This window comes from Chrysemys picta, chromosome 4 (genome assembly GCF_011386835.1).
Source record: "Chrysemys picta bellii isolate R12L10 chromosome 4, ASM1138683v2, whole genome shotgun sequence".
Classification (NCBI taxonomy): Eukaryota; Metazoa; Chordata; order Testudines; family Emydidae; genus Chrysemys; species Chrysemys picta.
In genome coordinates, this window is record NC_088794.1 from 92,764,689 (window position 1) to 92,784,264 (window position 19,576).

General features: G+C 42.9%; 1 protein-coding gene across 3 annotated transcripts in view; it reads right to left on the reverse strand.

Annotated features, from left to right (window-relative positions):
* CAPN3 (calpain 3) overlaps nucleotides 1-19,576 on the reverse strand; it is a 69,774-nt gene that overhangs the window by 45,602 nt on the left and 4,596 nt on the right. For all 3 annotated transcript variants that reach the window (XM_065595350.1, XM_065595349.1, XM_065595348.1), the window contains exons 2-6: nucleotides 11,098-11,167; nucleotides 7,343-7,461; nucleotides 5,774-5,907; nucleotides 5,151-5,319; nucleotides 2,914-3,054 (exon numbers count right to left, since the gene is read on the reverse strand). In XM_065595350.1, coding sequence (XP_065451422.1) covers nucleotides 2,914-3,054; nucleotides 5,151-5,319; nucleotides 5,774-5,907; nucleotides 7,343-7,461; nucleotides 11,098-11,167 — 633 coding nt within the window. The remainder of the gene's footprint in view (nucleotides 1-2,913; nucleotides 3,055-5,150; nucleotides 5,320-5,773; nucleotides 5,908-7,342; nucleotides 7,462-11,097; nucleotides 11,168-19,576) is intronic.

The following is a 19,576-nucleotide window of genomic DNA, read 5'->3' on the forward strand; positions in this document are numbered from 1 at the left end:
ACTGGTAACTGCAAGACTCACTGTGACTTTTGCCATCTAGTAAGATAAGTGAATGAAAACAATGGAGACCATTAATAATTAAATCACAAAATGTTACTTTGCTCCTTTATTTTTAGTTTAGTTTACTGGTTTATGGGAACACCTCATAATGCACTAGTATTTTTCCTACAGTATATTTACTCAAAATAATTAAATCTAATCAATATGAAGTTTCTCTACAGTTTCTGCTATTCAGTCTTTGCTGAGAGGTGACAAAGTGGCAATTTTTTTATTGGATTAGCAGGTTTCTACTGCATATCCATTAGTAACATCAGAACCATTAGAAACATCAGAGTCAATACTCTACATATTAGAATTCTCTTAACTTTATACCGTCCTGTGCTCTTATACTGATGGTATTAAAATGTCTTATGTTATATTCTGTTCCCACTTACGTATATTAACATGTATTCTCATTTTCTTTTTAGATATACATTATATTTCAAAATGATTTATAACAGCCATGCTTTAAAAAAAGTCAGACCAATTGAGTTTCAAGAGTGATGTGCTCAGGGATAGAGTCTCAACCTACAGATGCTTAGGTCTCCTGAGAGATACTTTGAGGCATTAAGCAGCAATTCAGGTACCTGACATGTTTTTATTCCTAAAGCTGAGGATATCCATGTATTGGAAAGAGAGAGAATTGAAGAGAGGGTTATAGTGGATATAAGCAACAAAAAGAAAGGCCAGGTGATCAAATTCATATGTATGAAATGAAATATGAAACTTTCCCCTCCTCCTTCACTATTTTTGTCACTGGAAAGGAACCTGAAATCACAGTAGTATAACAATATATGATGCATAAGGATTGCATGCACATGCCAAAAGCCATTCATGCATTTCCAATGATAGATAAGACATGGAGAGGTAGAAATGGAGAATTCGTTGAGTCAGGTACTACGATAACGTGTCTGATACAAATAACAAGATAGAATAGAACGAACCTGGCTGTCAAAATTATTTTCCATTATTTCCCTTCTGTGTCCATTCCTCTTTCCCTCTTCCCTTTTTTTAACTTTAATATTATTCCCATCTAACTTCCTCTCCAGCTCTCCTCTTTTCATTTCTCTATCCCCTTAATTATTTTTGTTTTCCTCCCCTCGGCAATCCCCGCCTCTTACAATTTTTAAATTCTCATGTTGCTCCTGCCTCTAGTTCCCATCTCTGCTAAATTGACTCTTTAGGAGACAGCGCTTTCAGCCAGTGACTTCCCAGTATCACGGCTTTGGATGGTGGTGGCTCAGCAGTGTAGCACCCAGCCAAACAATATAGCAACAGGAATGGCAACTTCCGGAATAATTTTGTGAACTTCTACTAGTGTGTGGTACCAGAGGAGGAACTCTGGTACAGTGCCCAGATGAATAGGGGCAGTTTCGACAGCCTGTGCTTGGAAACTAGGAGGGTCATTTGTAGAGGAGCCAAGAATACTTGCAAGGAATTGCATAATTTGTATACATTTGTGTACTTCCCCAAGGAATTATATCATTTTGCAAGACTAAAAACTGATGTCAAACAGGAAAAGTTTTATTTCTCCTTCTGTCCTCCTTCTATTAACTTCTAAATTAATCTGTCTCTTTTACAGTCAAAACAGAAGTATTACAAATGAAAGTTTTAGGCTCTATAATATTATATAAATGGACAAGCATCATTTACTTTATCACTGAAAGGCAGCAGAAAATGAAAAAAAAATGAAAGAGATGGAAGAAGAGAAGCTTAATTAGGGAACTTCCATTCTCCTTCATTACATACCAGAGGTTCTGCTCTTTTATCTGTAGCCCTGAGGAGTGAGTATTGGTACTGTTTAACAGCGAAATGGGGAAGGACAGCAAGTCTCTCTTTTACCCAGTAGTTGGATGATTCTATCTTAAACCTTTCTAGCATTCCTCACTCCATTTTTCTTGAAATCCCCCAACCTTTTATCACCCAAGTGGATTTCCATGTTCTGAATTTTTTCATCACTCATGTAGTCTGATGTGTTTCTCCCTTGCCCTCCAGTGGTTTTTATAAGGCTGAATTGTTCCAAGCAGCCCTCTGTCTGTCTCTGTGGTATTTCCTTACTCCAGCTGTTTCTGAGGACCTTACACATCTGTTCACAGAACTCCCTTAATATTCCACATATTAAAATGAGATATATAGGAGCTCTTACTTATGATTGAGGGCCCTCTAGAGCCTTTACTTCGGTACAGGTGGAGATCTTGTGTCCCTTGAATCTTTCTTTCTTTACGTTTTCCATTCCACCATCCCTCCCAAGCAAAGGACTTCATTAATGAATCTGCAGATGTTGTGCACTTATCATTTTGTAGGCATAAGCCATCCAATTCCACAAGTAAAACATTTCATTAACTGAATTATTACCTATTTTTCATGCAAAAATGTGGATTTTTGCACAAGCAAATTAATGCATCTGCACATTTTGTGGGTGCATTAATGGAACCCTGCTGAAAATTTGTACCTAAGTGTTGTGTAGTTAACAAAGGGTTAAACAGTGACATAGTACTGTTATTAGGAGGGAGAAGTTGAGTGCACACTTCCTGACACTTTTTGTTGCTGCTTCTCTACTAGGAGCAAGTTGTTCACACAAGTTCTAAGCTGTGATCTTAACTGACAGTTGCCTCTCTGGATGCTAACATAGTCTTTTGGGAGAATTATACCTGTTGCTGCATCTTGAGAGGATTGAAATCATTTAGTTCCTAAGAACACACAGATGCCCAACGCTTTTTAGAACAATTTTTTAATTCTCTTCAGCTGATATGGTATAACTCAATGCAATGTGTAAGGGATTTCAAAACACAGTTGCTGTGCTTTTCTAACTGGTATGGTTACAGGGAGAAGAGTTATGAGGCAGGGGACAGTCATTGCTTGAGGCATACAAACCCAGGCTGGCCTTTCCTCTGAGACTTGGAAATCTAGAGTTGAGTCAGTCCTCGGCATGCTATTCACATTCTTCACCATTCGGGCAATTAATTCCCCAAGATCACTTTGAGGAGCAGTCCCGTACGAGAAGCCCATATTGTCCTGGTACAGAAAATGGGAGAAAGAAGTGGTACACAGGAAGTGAATCAGTGAAGAAAGAGAGTAGGAGAAAAGGGAAAATGAAAGAAAAACGAGAAAGAAATGGAAGAAGAGAAGCTTAATTAGAGAACTTCCATTCTCCTTCATTACATACCAGAGGTTCTGCTCTTTTATCTGTAGGGCTCAATGACACTAGAGCTGTCGTGCTACTATGGTAGCTCCATAGTCCTAAACTCACATTGAAATGAGCTGTGCCTCTAACTACTGTGATAGACTCAGTTCCGCACAAAGGTCAAAGAGAAATGGGAGACTTGTAATTAGAGGGCACATCGCTCTACTTACTTCACAAAAGCCATATGTTGTCCCCCCCCACTTCTGTTCCACCTCAGTGAGAGCACCTCCTTCCAAAAAGACATGGCAGCGTCCCATCTGATTACCTTCATTTGTGTGGGAGATACTATGTCACCATGCAATTATGTCACATTAGGCAATAAAGTCATGGCCACAAATGACTACATGAGGCAATATGGCAGTGTGGTGCAACAAAAGGTTAAAGTCCTGAGAATCTGCTCCAGAAGATGCTTCAGAACCCAAGCCCACCGAAATGTGTACTTTTCTCTCTTTTTTTCTGTTTTAACCTCTGCAACTAATGGTTCTGGAAAATCAGAACTTCATGAGATAGTCGGGAACCTTGCAGAAAAAGTCAAGTGGACTTTATAAAGTAATTAATTTGACTCCTCTTTCTTTCTTTCTTTCTTTCTCCGCCCCCTCCATTTGTATGTACTTAGCTTGCAATTGTAATTCTTTCACTTATACGTTTTGTTTATTTTTGTTCTTGTTTCAGCATCACTTTTCTGGAAGATAAATCAATACCAGTGGCAGTGCATTAATATGCCCTCTTCCCCATTGGATCTATTTCCTCTGGCATCAGGGCCAGAATATGGATTTGATCTTTTTAGGCTTTAAGAAAATTAATGCTTAATAAATACTGTGCTGATTAATATTGCTTTAAACTTCTATAGCTAACTAGCGCACGCTCTCTCTCTCTCTCTCTCAAGCAGTGTACGAAGGCAGTGTATTCTAAAGGATAGACATTACTCAGGAGTCTCAGATTCTATTTCCAACTATGCCACTGGCCTGCTGGGTGACCGTGGGCAAATCACTCCCCCCCTCTCTGTGCCTCAGTTTCCCATCTGTAAAATGGGGATGATGATACTGACATCTTTTGTAAAGCACTTTGAGATCTAGGGATGCAATGTGCTATATAAGAGCTAGGTGTTAGTATTACTAACATTAATACGTTTATCCCTGCAACATCTCCACCACATAGATAGTCTTACATCTGTTTTACAGATGGGCAAACGGAGGCACAAGGGATTAAGTGACTTGCCCCAAATCACACAGCTGGGGCCTCTCCTGCAAGCCGTTGTGCACAGCAGACTCTTCTGCCCCTGTGGAACCCACTGAAGTCAGTGGGGTTGCGTGTGGGTGTAGGAATCCACTAGTGCAGAGCAACTCACAGGATCAGGGCCTGAAGTCACAGAGTTGGGAACAGAGTTGATGTCTCCTAGCTCACAGTCCCTTGCTCGGACCACAAAACCGGACTTCTTTCCTTACTCCTTGTGGGACAAATCTTGAGGCCTTAATTTAGTCCATATTTAAGGCAACTTCCAATGACTACAGTGGGAGTTGGTCTGCATATGGACTGAATGAAAACTGAATAAAGACCTCAGGATTTAGGTCCCTATTGTTTATAAGCTATAATAAAGCTAAACGTTTCCAATAGAACATTTTAGTTTTTTTTGTGAAGCCTGAGGCAAAGGGGACATCTTTTGAACATCCCATGTTGTTCTTTGGGTATGGACACCTTCTGTCAACTTTTCCAAAAGCCAGTCATCAATAACATACAGGAAGTTCCCACCCTTCCTGGTGAAGTTTCTAAGTCAGACCTAACAGAGATCCTCTGGTCCTAGAAATAGACTTGTGCTATGTCAGTTTAGCAAAGCACTTACAAAGACATCTGTGATTGTCCCCTGATTTAGAAACCCCACTCCTTTGCAATCTAGTATGCCTTATCCACAATGTTCATATGGACTTACATCAATGGAGCTGGCCATGAGTGATCCTCTGTCCTTGGCATGTTTCATGATCTTGTATATATCTTTGGGTGCATCTTTTATCTCATAGAACTCTGTCACTCCTCCTGTGAAATCCTCCATGGCCTCTGTGGTATTGCCTCCTTTCAAAGCCTCATAGGACCCGTGGAGTCTTGGAAAGGAGAAAAAAAAGTTATGCTATAAACAATCCTGGTTCTACTTCATCAGTTTGGTAAAAGTCATGTTGAAAATTTTTAATAATTTTAATGTGGGTCATCCACACACCTACAAAAATAAGTTGTTTGTTTTTTTAGAACTAATTGCTGACATCTGGTTAAGTGGTAGGCCAAACTTTGGAAACTACTCTACAGCTTATTACATCCTGCCCCAAGTCTAACCCACCAGAGTTAACTACATGAAAACCACGGGAAAATATTGTTTACATGTATAGATTTTCAAAGAGGGACTTCTTCAAGAAAAATCCAACAAAATTTCTTCGTTATGGCTTGTCTCCATGGCTACTTGGAAGAGAATTATGTTAACTCTGGTATATAGACAGATCATCACACACAGCATATAACATAAGGCTAGTGAAGGTGCATTGCAATTCTAAAGCATTCCTTTACTTTGCATAGGCCTTTTCCAGCAGAGCACTCCAGAATTCATTGCGCTGGGAGGATTTGGTGAAGACCAGCTGGTTGTTATATGTTGGTAAACAGTCATCAATGACAACCTCCACCCAGTTTCCATAGCGCCAGAACTAAATAAAAGCAGACAGAAAAATGTATTAGTGTGTATGGTGGGAGGGAAATCTGGCTTAAGGGTTAGAAAAGCCATGGGGCAAGGGAAGTCCAGTAGCTAAGTACTGTTATGAATTTGGTCCATTTCCTAAACATTTTTGGAGATCTCTGCTATGCATTTGAGGCCTGATTTCCAGAAGTGCTGAGTACCTACAACCCTAATTTATGTCAGTGGGAGCTCAACCTTGGTGTTAGAAGACTAAGAGACATAATATTTAGATGGTCACCAAGCGCAAATTCAAAGTGAGGCTCTCCTTCCTGCACCATGCTCCTTTGGCCACGCACCCAAAATGTCCATCTTAATCCACACTACCCTCTCTTTACCCTTCCTACCCTAATTTCTGAAGTGTCTACCTCCTCTTCTCCTGGGAGTCTGAGTCTTCCCTGAGTAGCAGCAATGGCTTCTGTGTGGCCCTGTAACTTGCAGACCCCCAAACACTGCCAGGATTGCTGGGTTGGATTTTCGGCCATGTGGAGCAGCACAGAGGACCTTGTGCTGCACTGGCCTTGTGTTGTGATAGAATAAAGAACTTCAGTTTCCTGTAGTCCCTCACACTTTCACAGTAATCACCCATCCATCCAGATTGCAAACAGGGAGGTGGGGGGAGAGGTTGAGAAAAGACATTGTAAAACTGCAATGACAGCTGCAAGTGTGGTAGCTGGACTGAGTTCACTCATGCAACATACACAGCCCTGCATAGAGTCTTTTCAGAGGTAGGATTACAGGTAATGTAGAAAACAATAAATCAAACAGTAAATAATCAATTCTTTTACAATATGTCTCCAACAGAGACCAGCTATTTGAGGGACTAAAAATAGGTCCCTTTCCAGCTAACAGTTTATCTATAGTCCATGTAGTGGGCAGCAGGGGACAGCTGAGCAATGAGAGGGAACACCTGTTGCTCTCTCTTACTGATGGGGCATATTAATTTGCAAATGTTTCAATGGTGATTTAATGCTCCTCAATTACTGTGGCAGGTTGCTTGTTCTGTGATTCTCTTAGAATAATCTGGCATGGAGGAATTTATTTCCTACATCTCCCCCCCCCCCCCCATTGTCACTTGCACTGTCATCGGATAGATGAGACAAAGGGAACGCTTTCTTCCTGGACTGTCAGAGCAACAAGTGCTCCATCTACCTCCCTGGATAATAAATAATAAATAAATTAATGGAGATATCTTATCTCCTAGAACTGGAAGGGACCTTGAAGGTCATCAAGTCCAGCCCCCTGCCTTCACTAGCAGGACCAAGTACTGATTTTGCCCCAGATTCCCTAAGTGGCCCCCTCAAGGATTGAACTCACAACCCTGGGTTTAGGAGGCCAATGCTCAAACCACTGAGCCATCCCTCCCCCTGCCACCACCACTTTACATGCGGTTCTTGGAAAGGACTCACCTGGAAGTGAAAGATCCCAGCATAGTTTTTTATGAAGGTCTGATCGTGAGGTATGACTCGGCAGAGTAGCTTTTCATTCAGCGTCAGGCAAGCAATGGCAGCTAGGAACCAGCAGTCACCTGTAAACAAGCAGAAGCAGCAGACAAAATGAAGGGTCAAAGGCATTAGGGCAAAATCCTATGAGACCAGTGGTCCATCTCCTCCAGCCACTAGAGTGGTTTGTGTGTATTGTGATGTATTTTAGTACATGTATAGCACATTAATATTATTGTATTAGGGAAGTGCCCATTAGCACGAATTAGGATTGGAGCTCCACTTGCTAAACACTCTACAAACATAGAAGGGGTATGATCCCTGCCCCAAAGGACTGAGAGGAGTCTGAGTTGGTATAATTTACACTTTCCTCTGGCTTGCTCAGAATTTGTTACACAAATGCACAAATCCTTAGCGTCTAGTACTCCTTTATTCTGTGAAGTTGTTCTAGCCTACCCTGGCAGCAATGTCCGAACTCAGAACTGCCAGACCACAAAGTGCTCCAGTCATACCCTATTGCACTAGAATGCCTGCTGGGCCATGCTGGGGGGCAGGAGTAGGTGAAATACAGCTGACTATGTTGGCTTTACAACGACTGGGAAGTCACCAATCCAAATTGAATTCCCAGCTGACTGTTAAAGACAGCCTTCTGTGCTAAGACAGAGCAGGGCAGAGGATCTGTCCCTCAATCTGACATTGGTGCATTTCTGGCTATGTTTTATGTTTTGATTTCCCATTCTCAGGGCAACATTCCAGTTCTGCTTATCCTATTATTGTGAGGTTTATTTGCTGTATTATCATACTGAAAAAACTCTTCTCATTTCAAGCCTGTGTCCATGTTTGCACAATTCTAATCTTATGGTTTTTGAAAGTTACATTTTAAAATAATAAACTTTATGCTCAGGTTTACTACCTCAATGGTGAGCTCCATGGGGCAGCAACTATTTTCAAACTACTTGTGTGTACAGCCCCTAGCACAGTGGACCCTAATCTTTGATTAAAATCCTTAGGCATTACTGTAATATAAACTGCAATGCCAGGTAAATTTGCGTGCGCACGCACACGCACACACACACATTATCTTCAATTCTTTAATGCTGCCCGTACTCCTTTAACAAACTCTCTGTCCCAGGGCACCAGGCTCTCACTTCCTTCTTTTTCCTCCTCAAAACTTACTCTTCCATCAAGCCCCAAAACTCTAACCCATCAGACCATTACATTAAAGAAAATACACACACACAGCTAGAACCATCCTGTAACCTCTATACATATTGTGTTGTCTGTGTAAATTGTAAGGTCTTGGGGATAGGGACTTGGTGTTTTTTAAAATTGGTCCTGTTCAGGACTGAGCATACTATCAGCATGTAAAAATAACAAACAGCTGTCTGTTATTGTAGAAAACATAGGAATAAAATACGCATTGGGTTCATTTTGTCCTCTCTGGAGCAATTGTTCCTGAAGTCCTGCAGAATAGTAGGGGATTATTTAATATAATGGGCTGGTGGGTTATTACATCACCAACAATTTAAAACAAGCAAACAATGTTGATCTTACAAATTTATCAAAACTGTGGAGTCACAGCTGATGTTGTCAGGGCTGCGGAAAACTCACAGAGCATTGGCTTCTGATTTTGCTGAATTGAATCTGTGAGCTTGTGAAAGGAAAACATGGTGCCTTTGGAACAATGCCTGTTGGGAGCCATGGAGAGGGTAGAGGTAGGATCACTTGGCCTAACCTTTGTCTGTGTTGTGTGAAGTGATGAAGGGGTGAGGCAGAAACTGAAGCATTTCGAAGAGAAATGCTGCCTGAACTGTCCTAGTTTTTATACTTCCTCTTTCACCCGAATGGTGATTTGCAGTGTGGGTGTGGGTATTTGATGACCCCCTGCCTCCTCATCAACTGAAAGGGAAAGAGAGTTGATGGCTATTCTGTATTTAATTGTGTTGGGCCAGATCTATACCATAAACTTACATCAGTATAGCTGCATTACTCCGGGGAGTGAAAAATCCACACCCCTGGGTAGACAGTGCTATGTTGACGGGAGTGCTTCTCCCATTGCCATACCTACTGCCTCTCATGGAGATGACGGGAGAAGCTCCCCCATCAGCGAAGTAGCATCTTCACTGAAGCAGCACAGTTGTGCAGCTGCAGTGTTTTAAGTGTAGACCTGCCTGTAGTGTGGAAGTAGGTTTGTATTTGAAAGCCACTAAAAATTACTTTCACAGGTTGATGCTTGTCTGTTTGTGCCATTCTGTGGTAGTTGCACACAGACTTCTGGGCAAGCCCTGTGGTTTGAAGTACAGCCAACTCAGAGCCATGGGCCATCTAAAGTAGGATTTACAGCCATAGTAGCACCTTTATAGAAAAAGTTTAAATAGTTTGTTTTCATTTTCAGTTTTAACAAATGTTGCTTATACTGCAGTGTTTGGAGTTTTAAGCACTGTGGCGACTGTGTGTGGTCACTGCCCCTTTAAGGTTGCGTGGTCTGGCAGAGATCACAGCTGGCAGCAGTTGCAGCCAAAGCTGGATCCCCAGAATGAAGTGGAGCTGCATATATCTTGTAAATAAGGACCCAATCATTGTGCTAACTTGATTTATTATTGTTGCTCTGATCCAGTTAAAGTCACTGTAGTTAGCTCACTTGTTTACATTTGAAGAGTTAACATACATGGTTTGAAAACTCAATGTAGATGAGCTTTACTGTCTTATAAAATGGTTAAAAGCGGTGCAGAGATAAAGCGCTAACTCTGAGTGCTCTGGATTTGTTTGGTATTTGCAAATACAGGCTTTTGTATAGTGCCAAGAAATGTGCTTAGTAACAGACACAAACATCTAGTCCGAAATGAATTGACCATTAATGGGAAAAGTGAGTGCACCAGAGGGACAGGGTATCATCAGATCAGAATAGCTTATGTGCAGTCCTGAGCATGTAAATGTGCACAGTTGCCATTTTCATTGTTTCTGTATACTCCTGCTGTAGGCTTTCTGTATATCTAGTATAACGGGCATAACTAGCTTTCTTGCTTTCAAAATGCACCTATCCTTTGCTCAAGGTATATGATTACTGCCTCTGATTGATTATGATCCATGCACACAGCTAGTCTATGTTAAAATTTCCTGTTGCTGTTGCCTTATCCTCCCTTCCCCCATCCTTGCTTTTTCCTTTTAATCCGCTTGTGCTACCTCTTGCCTTTCAGACTATAAGTTCTTTGGAGCAGAGACTGTCCTTTAGTGTACATCTGCACAGTATTTAGCTCAGTGGAGCTGTGTGACATGCTGGAGGTGTCTAGGAGCCATTATAATGTAAATAATAAAATCAATTACAAATCTGACAGAATAAACTGATTTTAGATTAGACTCTTCCTCATCCATTCAGCCTCCCACTACAAACAATTGCCTCCTCTTTAGCTCACTTAGACTCTGTCTCCTTAAGTCACTCTGTTCTTGAAAGCCTGGGAGAAAAGAGGCCTTGCAAAATGCTGCCCTGCAATAAACTTCACAATATGAATAGCAAAGTCCATGCACACTGAGCAGCTTCTCTCTCACACTCCTCATCTACAACCCTGCAGGACAGGGTGGCTTGGTTGAGAAGAACTATGGCACGAAAACGCAGGTGTTTTAAACTCCTATCGAGCAAGTAAAAGCTAAAGATAAACTGTGATGTAATTATCTGGGACTATATAAGAAATCCAAAACACAGTACAGGAGACAAAATGTCATACCTAATTCTCCTTGACAAATATCAGTTCGGTTGGCTCCACCAATTATAAAGCGTGGATTCTCACAGATTTCCTGTAAGATACAAACAAACATATGAGCAGGAAAAATGTGCTTTGTGCTCTCTGTATAGTAAGCCTGGCCCCTGCACTAGCACTTGCTGTAGTTTCGACTAAGAAGGGTAATGTCAGGGCCTGCAACTGTGATGCGTCACCATAGAATGCTGTCCTGTGGTGAGAGACAGCCCATGAGAGGGCAGCTCCAGCTGGGGAGGGGGCAGCTGGAAAGTGGTTAGAGAAGAAGGAGGTGAAAAGAGGTGGCACTGAGGTAAAAGGGGATTTGCCAGAGGAAGCTGGATCTTGAAGGGCAGTGTGCAAGGAGCCCAGCTGCGAGGGTACAGAGCGTGTGACTGGTGAGGTTGACCATTGGGACACTGACAGGGAATGCAGTTTGGGTGTGTGGGCAATGGGTGTGGCTCTCCAGGTGAGGAGCTGTTATTCCTGGGCAAACCTGTTGGAAAGAGGGGCAATCATTGCAGCAGCCAATCAAAGGAGCATCACAAGCTAGAGAGAGGCATAGGCGGGACAGCAGGGGTGAAGCTCGACTTCATCCAGGGAGAGCAGGATTCCGTCTTGGGATGACAGAGCATGTTGCTGACAAATTAATTTTACGGTGATGGCAATTTACATGTAATCATTTTCTGAAGTGCGTATTTGATGTTACTTCATGTTCTTTATGTTCTTGCCAAATTTCTGGGTTTTCCTTTATAAAGTTTAAAATGGAAGGTTATCTCCATTGTACCGGTTTGCCTCTTACAAGCCTCACAGGAGGCATAGCCTATCTGAGGCCTGCGTCACTGCGTCTATTTGCTATAGAAATGAAATGGGAGTTATGTCAATGTGATGGCCACAGAACCTACAGAAAAACCATCTGCTGCAGGGGTTTGATTGCAGTTTCCTTTCAGAGGTGCTTTTTGGGACACTGTGAGGTCAGATGTGCAGAACTTCAGATAAAGTATAGCCTCCATCCAGAAGGGTTTGGTATCTGGAATTGGAGAGACCTCTTCTGGGCCAGCTGCACAGGGCATAGTTGCAAATACATTAACATTTTGAGGGGATCAGATAGAAGAATTTTGTTCAAAGTGTGAGTGGGGGAGTTAAAATTGGGGTGGGATGAGGAAAGGCAGGATAGCAAGCCAGGGCTGGGAAACCAGTGCAGTTCAGTAAAATTTAGGTCTACAGACCCTAGGACTCTCACTGACAAAGGCGGAGATGCATTCTCCCAGAAAACTGGAAACGTCACTGGGGCAGGTCACTTGTGGGGGATAAGGCTCACATTTTCAAAAGTGGCCACAGGTTTTGAATGCTTCAGTTTGTAGGTGCCCAACTTGAGACAACTAGGTGAAGTTGAACTGCCAGGGTGGAGAGAGCACTGATGCCATTTTGGGAAGAAAGGATCCCTGTAATGATCCCTCTTTAACTCCCCCTCCCCACTAGTCTGCTCTTTGAGTCCTCGCTTCATGAGTTGAGCTTTCCTTCATTTTTGTTAAAGATTTTCTACTTTTTTCCCTTTTTTACACTTGAAAAAGGCAATGCTGCTACAATCTGCCCCTTCAGGGCATGATTCTCCTCTGGCCTGCCCCTAACATAGTCATTTACACCTGTGCAAAGTGGGTGTAAAGGGCTCCCAGATCAGAACATTAATATTTTACACCCACTCTGCACAGGTGTAAATTACTAATGGCTTGTCTACATTAGAGAAGCTAAACCAATTGGTGCCTTTTCGGTTGATTGAAAAGCAGCTTGCATCTACATTTAAAAATGCTTCAATAAATGGTTGCAGAGGCAGAAATCAGTGTAACTTATCTCAGAATTGAACCTAGACTGTAACGCAATTCAGGTAGAAACATTTTCATATGCGGTAACTGTTTGTTCCCTAAGCTGGGCAAGGAACCATGGTATGGTGCAACCCAGGCTGGAGGAGGAGGGAAGAGAGGACAGCCAGCCCCACTTGGGAAGAGCCTCCCCTACTTCTTAGCAGCCTTCATCCGTGAACTCCATAGCCCAGGTTAGGGGGAAAAGGGACATACGCCAACCGTGGGAACCCATATGCAAGGTTGGAAGAAAAAGAGAGACCCCCAAGCAGAGCCCATCTCCCAGGCAAAGAGATGGTGGCAGGGAAGGAACTTCCAACCAGGTACCCAAACTCCTGAGATGGGGATAAAGAGAGAGATCTACTTAATGACCCCATCTCCTGTGCTGGAGGGGGGTAAAAAAGAAACCACACCTCAGGACCCCGTTTCCTGGGAAGTAGCAAGGGTGGGGAGAGAAGACAAGCTCCTCCAGGAACCCCATTTTTTAGGTGCAGGGAAGAAGAGAGACCAGCAACAGTGGGTACAGCTATATAGAAAGTCAGGAGTACTAGAGACAGGTCTTAGGTACTGTAGCTGCAGCCTGAAGCTTTTTCAATATGAACAGCACAGTGATAGACTTTCTGAAGCTCATATTTCAGGTCTAATTATTTCTTTGGTATGAGGCCATTTTTTCTCCTCCCCAGTAGTTGGCTCAGGGATGCATTAATTTTGATGAAACTATCTGGGTTATCCCCATCGCAGAATTGAGACAAGTGTCCAATAACGACAAATTTCCGGCCCTCTACAACAGTCATCTCATTCTGCCGACTGTTGGGAAAGGAGAAAGTGGCCTTTATTTTCGTGCTTTAGTCAGCTGGCTGGGGGATTAAATTCTGTAAAGTCAGATGTTTGAGATATCTTATAACTTCTCTCCATCCACTTGATTTGTTGGAAACATTCTGCCTGACACTGCTGTCATTCTTGTCTTGAAAATTGGCATAGTGTCCTGTGGGAAGTTTCAGATTATAGGAGTACATTTTCTAACCCAGCCAATGTACTTCAACTGACTCCTGCTCCCACTGAAGTCAATGGTGAAACTATCATTGACTTCAGAAAGAATGAAATTAGACTCAGAGTACAGACTTCAGGATTTGGCACATTGTCTTTTAGTTAAATGTAGCTGGATATTTAAATACTTCCAAAGTTGCCAGTTAAAAAAGAAACATAAACACACCACTGTGACGTTCCCCTCTGGTGTTATCTGGACTAGTGATCTGCTAGGTCACTCCAATCCTTGACTCTGTGAGCCAGCCTTACCCTGCTCTGTTGTGAGAACCCCCACTCCTGGGCTGTTCACGCACAGCCTCTGGCAGGTAAGCTGCTCCCAGTTACTTGCAACTGAATGGCACTAGCCAATATCTCTGGTCCCAGACACAACCCTAGGAACCTCTGTCTTGCAGTGTCCAGTTATGCCCACTGGACGCTGCAAGCTTATATAAGTTCGTCAATTTAACAAAGAAATTGATGTGTACCAGGCTTGTTATTCCAAGGGGAGTCTCTAACATGCTTCAAACCAAATGCACTGCTTCAGGTAGAATAAACAAACAGATTTATTAACTGTAAAGATAGATTTTAAGTGTTAATAAGTCACAACATAAGTCAGATTTAGTCAAATGAAATAAAAACAAAACACATTCTAAGCTGATCTTAACACTTTCAATGCCCTTACAAACTTAGATGCTTCTCACCACAGGCTGGCTGGTTGCTCTTCAGCCAGGCTCTCCCCTTTGATCAGCGCTTCAGTCGCTTGATGTGGTGTGTGTAGGTGGAAGAGAGAGAGAGCATGGCAAATGTCTCTCCCTTTTATCATGTCCTTTCTTCCCTTTTGGCTTTGCCCCCCTCACCCCTTCAGAGTCAGGTGAGCATTACCTCATCGCAGTTCCAAACTGACCAAAGGAAGGGGGGGTGACTCCCTTGAGAGTCTAACAGATGCTTTTGTTGCTGCCTAGGCCAGTGTCTTTTGTTCCTGTGAGGCTGGGTTGGGTTTGTCCCATACCTGCCCTGATGAGGTGTGAACTGCCTCTCTGCTCTGGGAGAGTTTTTGTCTGGGCTTGTTTTAAGCCATGAGGATACATTTTCAACCTGGTAACTATATACATGAAATTATAATCCATAAACATAACTATAACATCACTATAACAACAATGCTCAGTACATTATGAGCCTTCCGAAGACACCTGATATGACAAACTTTGCATTGGATACCACACAATCATTTTACAAGGATGAACATGGAGGTGCTGGGTGTTCTCCCGAGGTACAGAGTGTCACAACCACCCACTGTGTAATTTCGCATGGGATCATATTCAACTACAAATTATACACAAAACAAAAGGCAGGAATCATACAGTGGTCATGTGGACAGATGCAGGTATAATATAAATATATTTCTGAGCTGAAGACAAAGGCAATATTCTGCAAGCCATCTCATTTTCCTTACTACTCTCAGAGGCCTCCCATTCCCCATAGGGAAATTTTGTAAAATTGCATATCATTGCTTGTACCAGTTCAACTCCTATGGTAATAGTAATGCTGCCATCCCTAGTGCAGACCAGTTACTGGTGTTTTAAGTATCATGGCATCTAAAAGATGATCAGAGCAGAACTCACTGGCATGGTATGTAAAATGCCAGTGGCACGGAAAAAAAATAGTGGGTACTCAGCACCCACCGCAGCCCCCCTGCCGCTCCCTGATCTGCTCCTCCCACTCCACCCAGTACCTCCCGCCCGCCAGCAGCCCTGCCCATCTGCTCCTCCCTCTCCCTCCCTCCCAGCGCCTCCCACACACCGTGGAACAGCTGTTCAGCGGCGTGCAGGAGGTGCTGGAGGGGGAGGAGGAGGCGTGAGGGGGGCATGCTTGGGGGAGGGGGTGGGAAGAGGTGGGCAGGGATGGAGGCTTGGGGGAAGGTGTGGAGTGGGGATGGGGCCGGGGGCATAACGGGGGTCAAGCAGCCCCGGCAACTCATAAAGACAGCACCTATTCTTGACCCCTTCTGTGGTCTGCTCAAGCACTCCCTTGTTAGGTCTCAGGCCTCTAGCCATCACCTCTTTCTGGGATGAAACTTGCATCCCCGTCCCTTCTGACTGGTTTAGGGGCTGTGCTCCCTTGCACTTCACTGTGATGTCCCAGCAGGCCTGACCGGAGTCCAGTGCCTGTGCTTTGCTTTCTCTCAGAGGACTGTATGCCAGTGGTTACAAGTCACCAAACCACTCTTCCAAAGCAGAGTGCATATATTTTAGGACAAAACCAATTTAGAGAAAACGTATCAAACAATAAAAAGTATAAACACATACTGTACTGGTGGTTCCCCCTCAAACCTATGGAGACCCTGGTAGCTTCCAGTCCTTCCAATCTATTAGCAGGGTTTGGCTCCCCTTGGTCAAATCCATTGGTTGGATTAAAATGAGGGCCTCTTAGTCAGTTTAAACTCAGCCTTTTATACCAAAAGCCCTTTCTTTGTCTCATTAGGCCTCTGGGACCCAGTCTGAACCAATTAATCTAATTCTCTCTAGGGGTGCAACTTCTCTGGAGTTGCTTATCCACCCCAGGAGTCATAGTTATCACTGATTTTAGTTCCTGGTTTATGCAGATAGATAACTTTTTACAAGGGTGATACAATAGGATCAGAAAGATACAGATAACCTTCAGAAAGTTAATATCATATTCTCCCCCCACCCCCAAGATCCTGCCTGAGTTTGCAATATCTGCCACACATGTCCATTAAACTTCACAGATAGCATTTTGCATTACAGTAGTACTGCCTTAGAAAGACCTCTTAATAATCTTCAATGAATCAATGAGCAAAGGGTATGATAAATGGGTATGTAAGAGTACAGTACTGCCAGGGAGTCTTCCTATTAATCTGTCAGTGTTAATGTATCAAAACAGGATTGTAGCAGGCCCCCTTTTCAATCTTTCATTGTAATGTAATGAAGTCCATTTCTCATGTCTGAATGCTATTGTAATCTCTCTGGTAATTTCACACTGTTGTGTAATTTAAAAGGGAGCATTTAGTAACCTCATTTTGCAATCAGATGCCCACCCCTCGCTAATGGCACATTGCAACGTACCATAACGAGACTTTAGCAAAGTCCCCACACTGTCCTCACCAGGTGATGTATCATAATGTAGTCATCATAGCAGCCTCATCATGTGAGGTATTGTAATACAATCCCGTTAGCATCCTCCTTGTATGATGGATTGTTGTGCAATTCCCTCTGCACACTTGTGGCACGGTGAATAGCAATATAATCCCATTAGTGCCTTCAAGGCACATCATATTTTACTGGGCATACTGTGCCTTCAAGGCACATCCCTGGGTATACTGATGGCATAATGTATTGCAATGGGATCTTCTCTGCAACCCCATGATATAGTTAGTATCTTGTACTGTGATAACCTATGCTCCCTTGTGGAGCAATTATTATTTATTATGTGTACTGTGGTAGTGCTTAGAGGCCCCAGTTCCACTGTGAACAAGATTCAGGCACTTTACAAGCCTATAACAAAGAGATGATCTCTGCCTTGAAGAGTTTACAATCTACATAATATATCTGTAAGAAGGTGGCACATTCTATGGTTCTGCACAGGAATGCAGGGCTCTTCTGTTGAAATCCCTATTGCCAGATGCTTGAACCCTGTATAGAGATGCAGATGTATTCTTGTTGAGTCACTTCAAGTTTAGAAAGGCAGCATGGTTTAGTAGGCTGAGCTGAAGACTCTAAATCAGGAATTCCTGACCTCTAATCCCAGCTCTGTCACTAGCTTGTTGTATAGCGTTGGGCAAGTCACTTAACCACATTGGTGCCTCAGTTTTCCCATCTGTAAAATAGGGATAATACTTACCTACCTTACAAGTGTGTTATGAGAATTAATTAGTTAACGATCATAAAGACTCCAAAAATAAGTAAGGACACCCGCCCACCAAAGAAGTACATTAACTGGACCATTGTTCTAATGTACAAGATAATTTAAGTATTAACTTCAGAGCACTCTGCTGTAAAGTTTATTTTCTGAAGATAGGTCTCAGGTTCCTTTGGGGTTTTTGTATAGTCTCTTCAAGGTCCTGGGCCAGATTCTCGGCCTCAGTTCTGTTCCCTTTGTGGCACCTGAGCAGTACAAAGGGTATTTTATGTAGCTGCAGCTGGCCAGTTGAGAATCTGCCAGCAGAAGGGAATACTCAGTTCGTGAAAAGTCATTGGAGCCAGCTCCTCTATCAGGCTCCCCCAGCCACTGGGGGAGTGGGGACCAGGAGGGGGAAGTGAGGAGGTGTGATGGGGTGCAGATGGGATGGAGCAGAGCGCTCCAATTCTCTGCCAGCATATGGTCACTTAGGAAGCAGTGCTAGATGTTTTAAGTTAGAACAACTCCTAAATGTTCTAATTTGCATTAGGACCAGGACAGCTTGAGAATCAGAGAGCTGAAAGCAGCTCCCTAATGGTCTTGATCCAGTTCTGCACTGAGTAGAAGAGAGAGGTGCAGTAGAGAATCTGGCCCTTGAGTTTCTCTTGTCTTACACTCTCAATTAGATGATTTGATCTTATGCAGTAACTGTGAGGTATTAATTATACACTAGTCATGTAAACCAATGTAAAGTATAGTTTGAACATAAATACTGTGTGGGATCCTGCAATCCTTACTCGGGCAAAACTTTCACAGATGTCAACTGAAGTTTTGCCTGAGTAAAGCCTGTGTGTATTCAAATCATGTTATGGCAGTCGCTAGCTGACTAGAATTACATGCTTCTGTTCCCCTGTCCCTCTGACAAAGTTCACTGCTGCTCTATATGGCAGTCTGTCCTTCTGACAGTAACCCAAAGACCAGTCCCCATTCCTTCACAGCATAGGCAATTATTTAAGAGGTACAAGGTGGGGGATCAGATTTCTTTACGTTGTTAGTGGTTCCTGAGATAAGTGGCTTTGGGGCCAAATATCTGAGAGCGGATTGGTTCCTAGGCTGTGAACCTCCTGTCTCAGTTACAAGAACTATTTCATTGCAACATTAATGCAGTGAGACTGTCACGGAGAAACCCTTCCTCAAATTGCAGTTCTATATTCCCAGCCTAAGTGGAGAGTTACCAAAATTCTGAGCATCCTGCACATGCAATATAGGGCTATAGTCACCTAGTGGATTGATCTTAGGGCTGAAAGTCAGGAAGCCTAAATTCTATTCCTGTTTCTATCACTGACTCCCTGTGGGACCTTGGGTCAATCACTTCATCTCTAAACCTCAGATTACCCATCCGAAGAACAGGGCTAATAATGTGCTTTGTAAAGCACTTTGATATCTACAGATGAGAAGCACTAATTAGGCGTAGAGCAGTGGTTCTCAACCAGGGGTGCCCGTATCCAGGGGGTATGCAGAGATCTTCCAGGGGTACATCAACTCATTTAGCTAGTTGCCTAGTTTTACAACAGGCTACATAAAAGCCACTAGTGAAGTCAATACAAACTAAAATTTTATAGAATCATAGAATATCAGGGTTGGAAGGGACATCTAGTCCAACCCCCTGCTCAAAGCAGGACCAATCCCCAGACAGATTTTTACCCCAGTTTGCTAAATGGCCCCCTCAA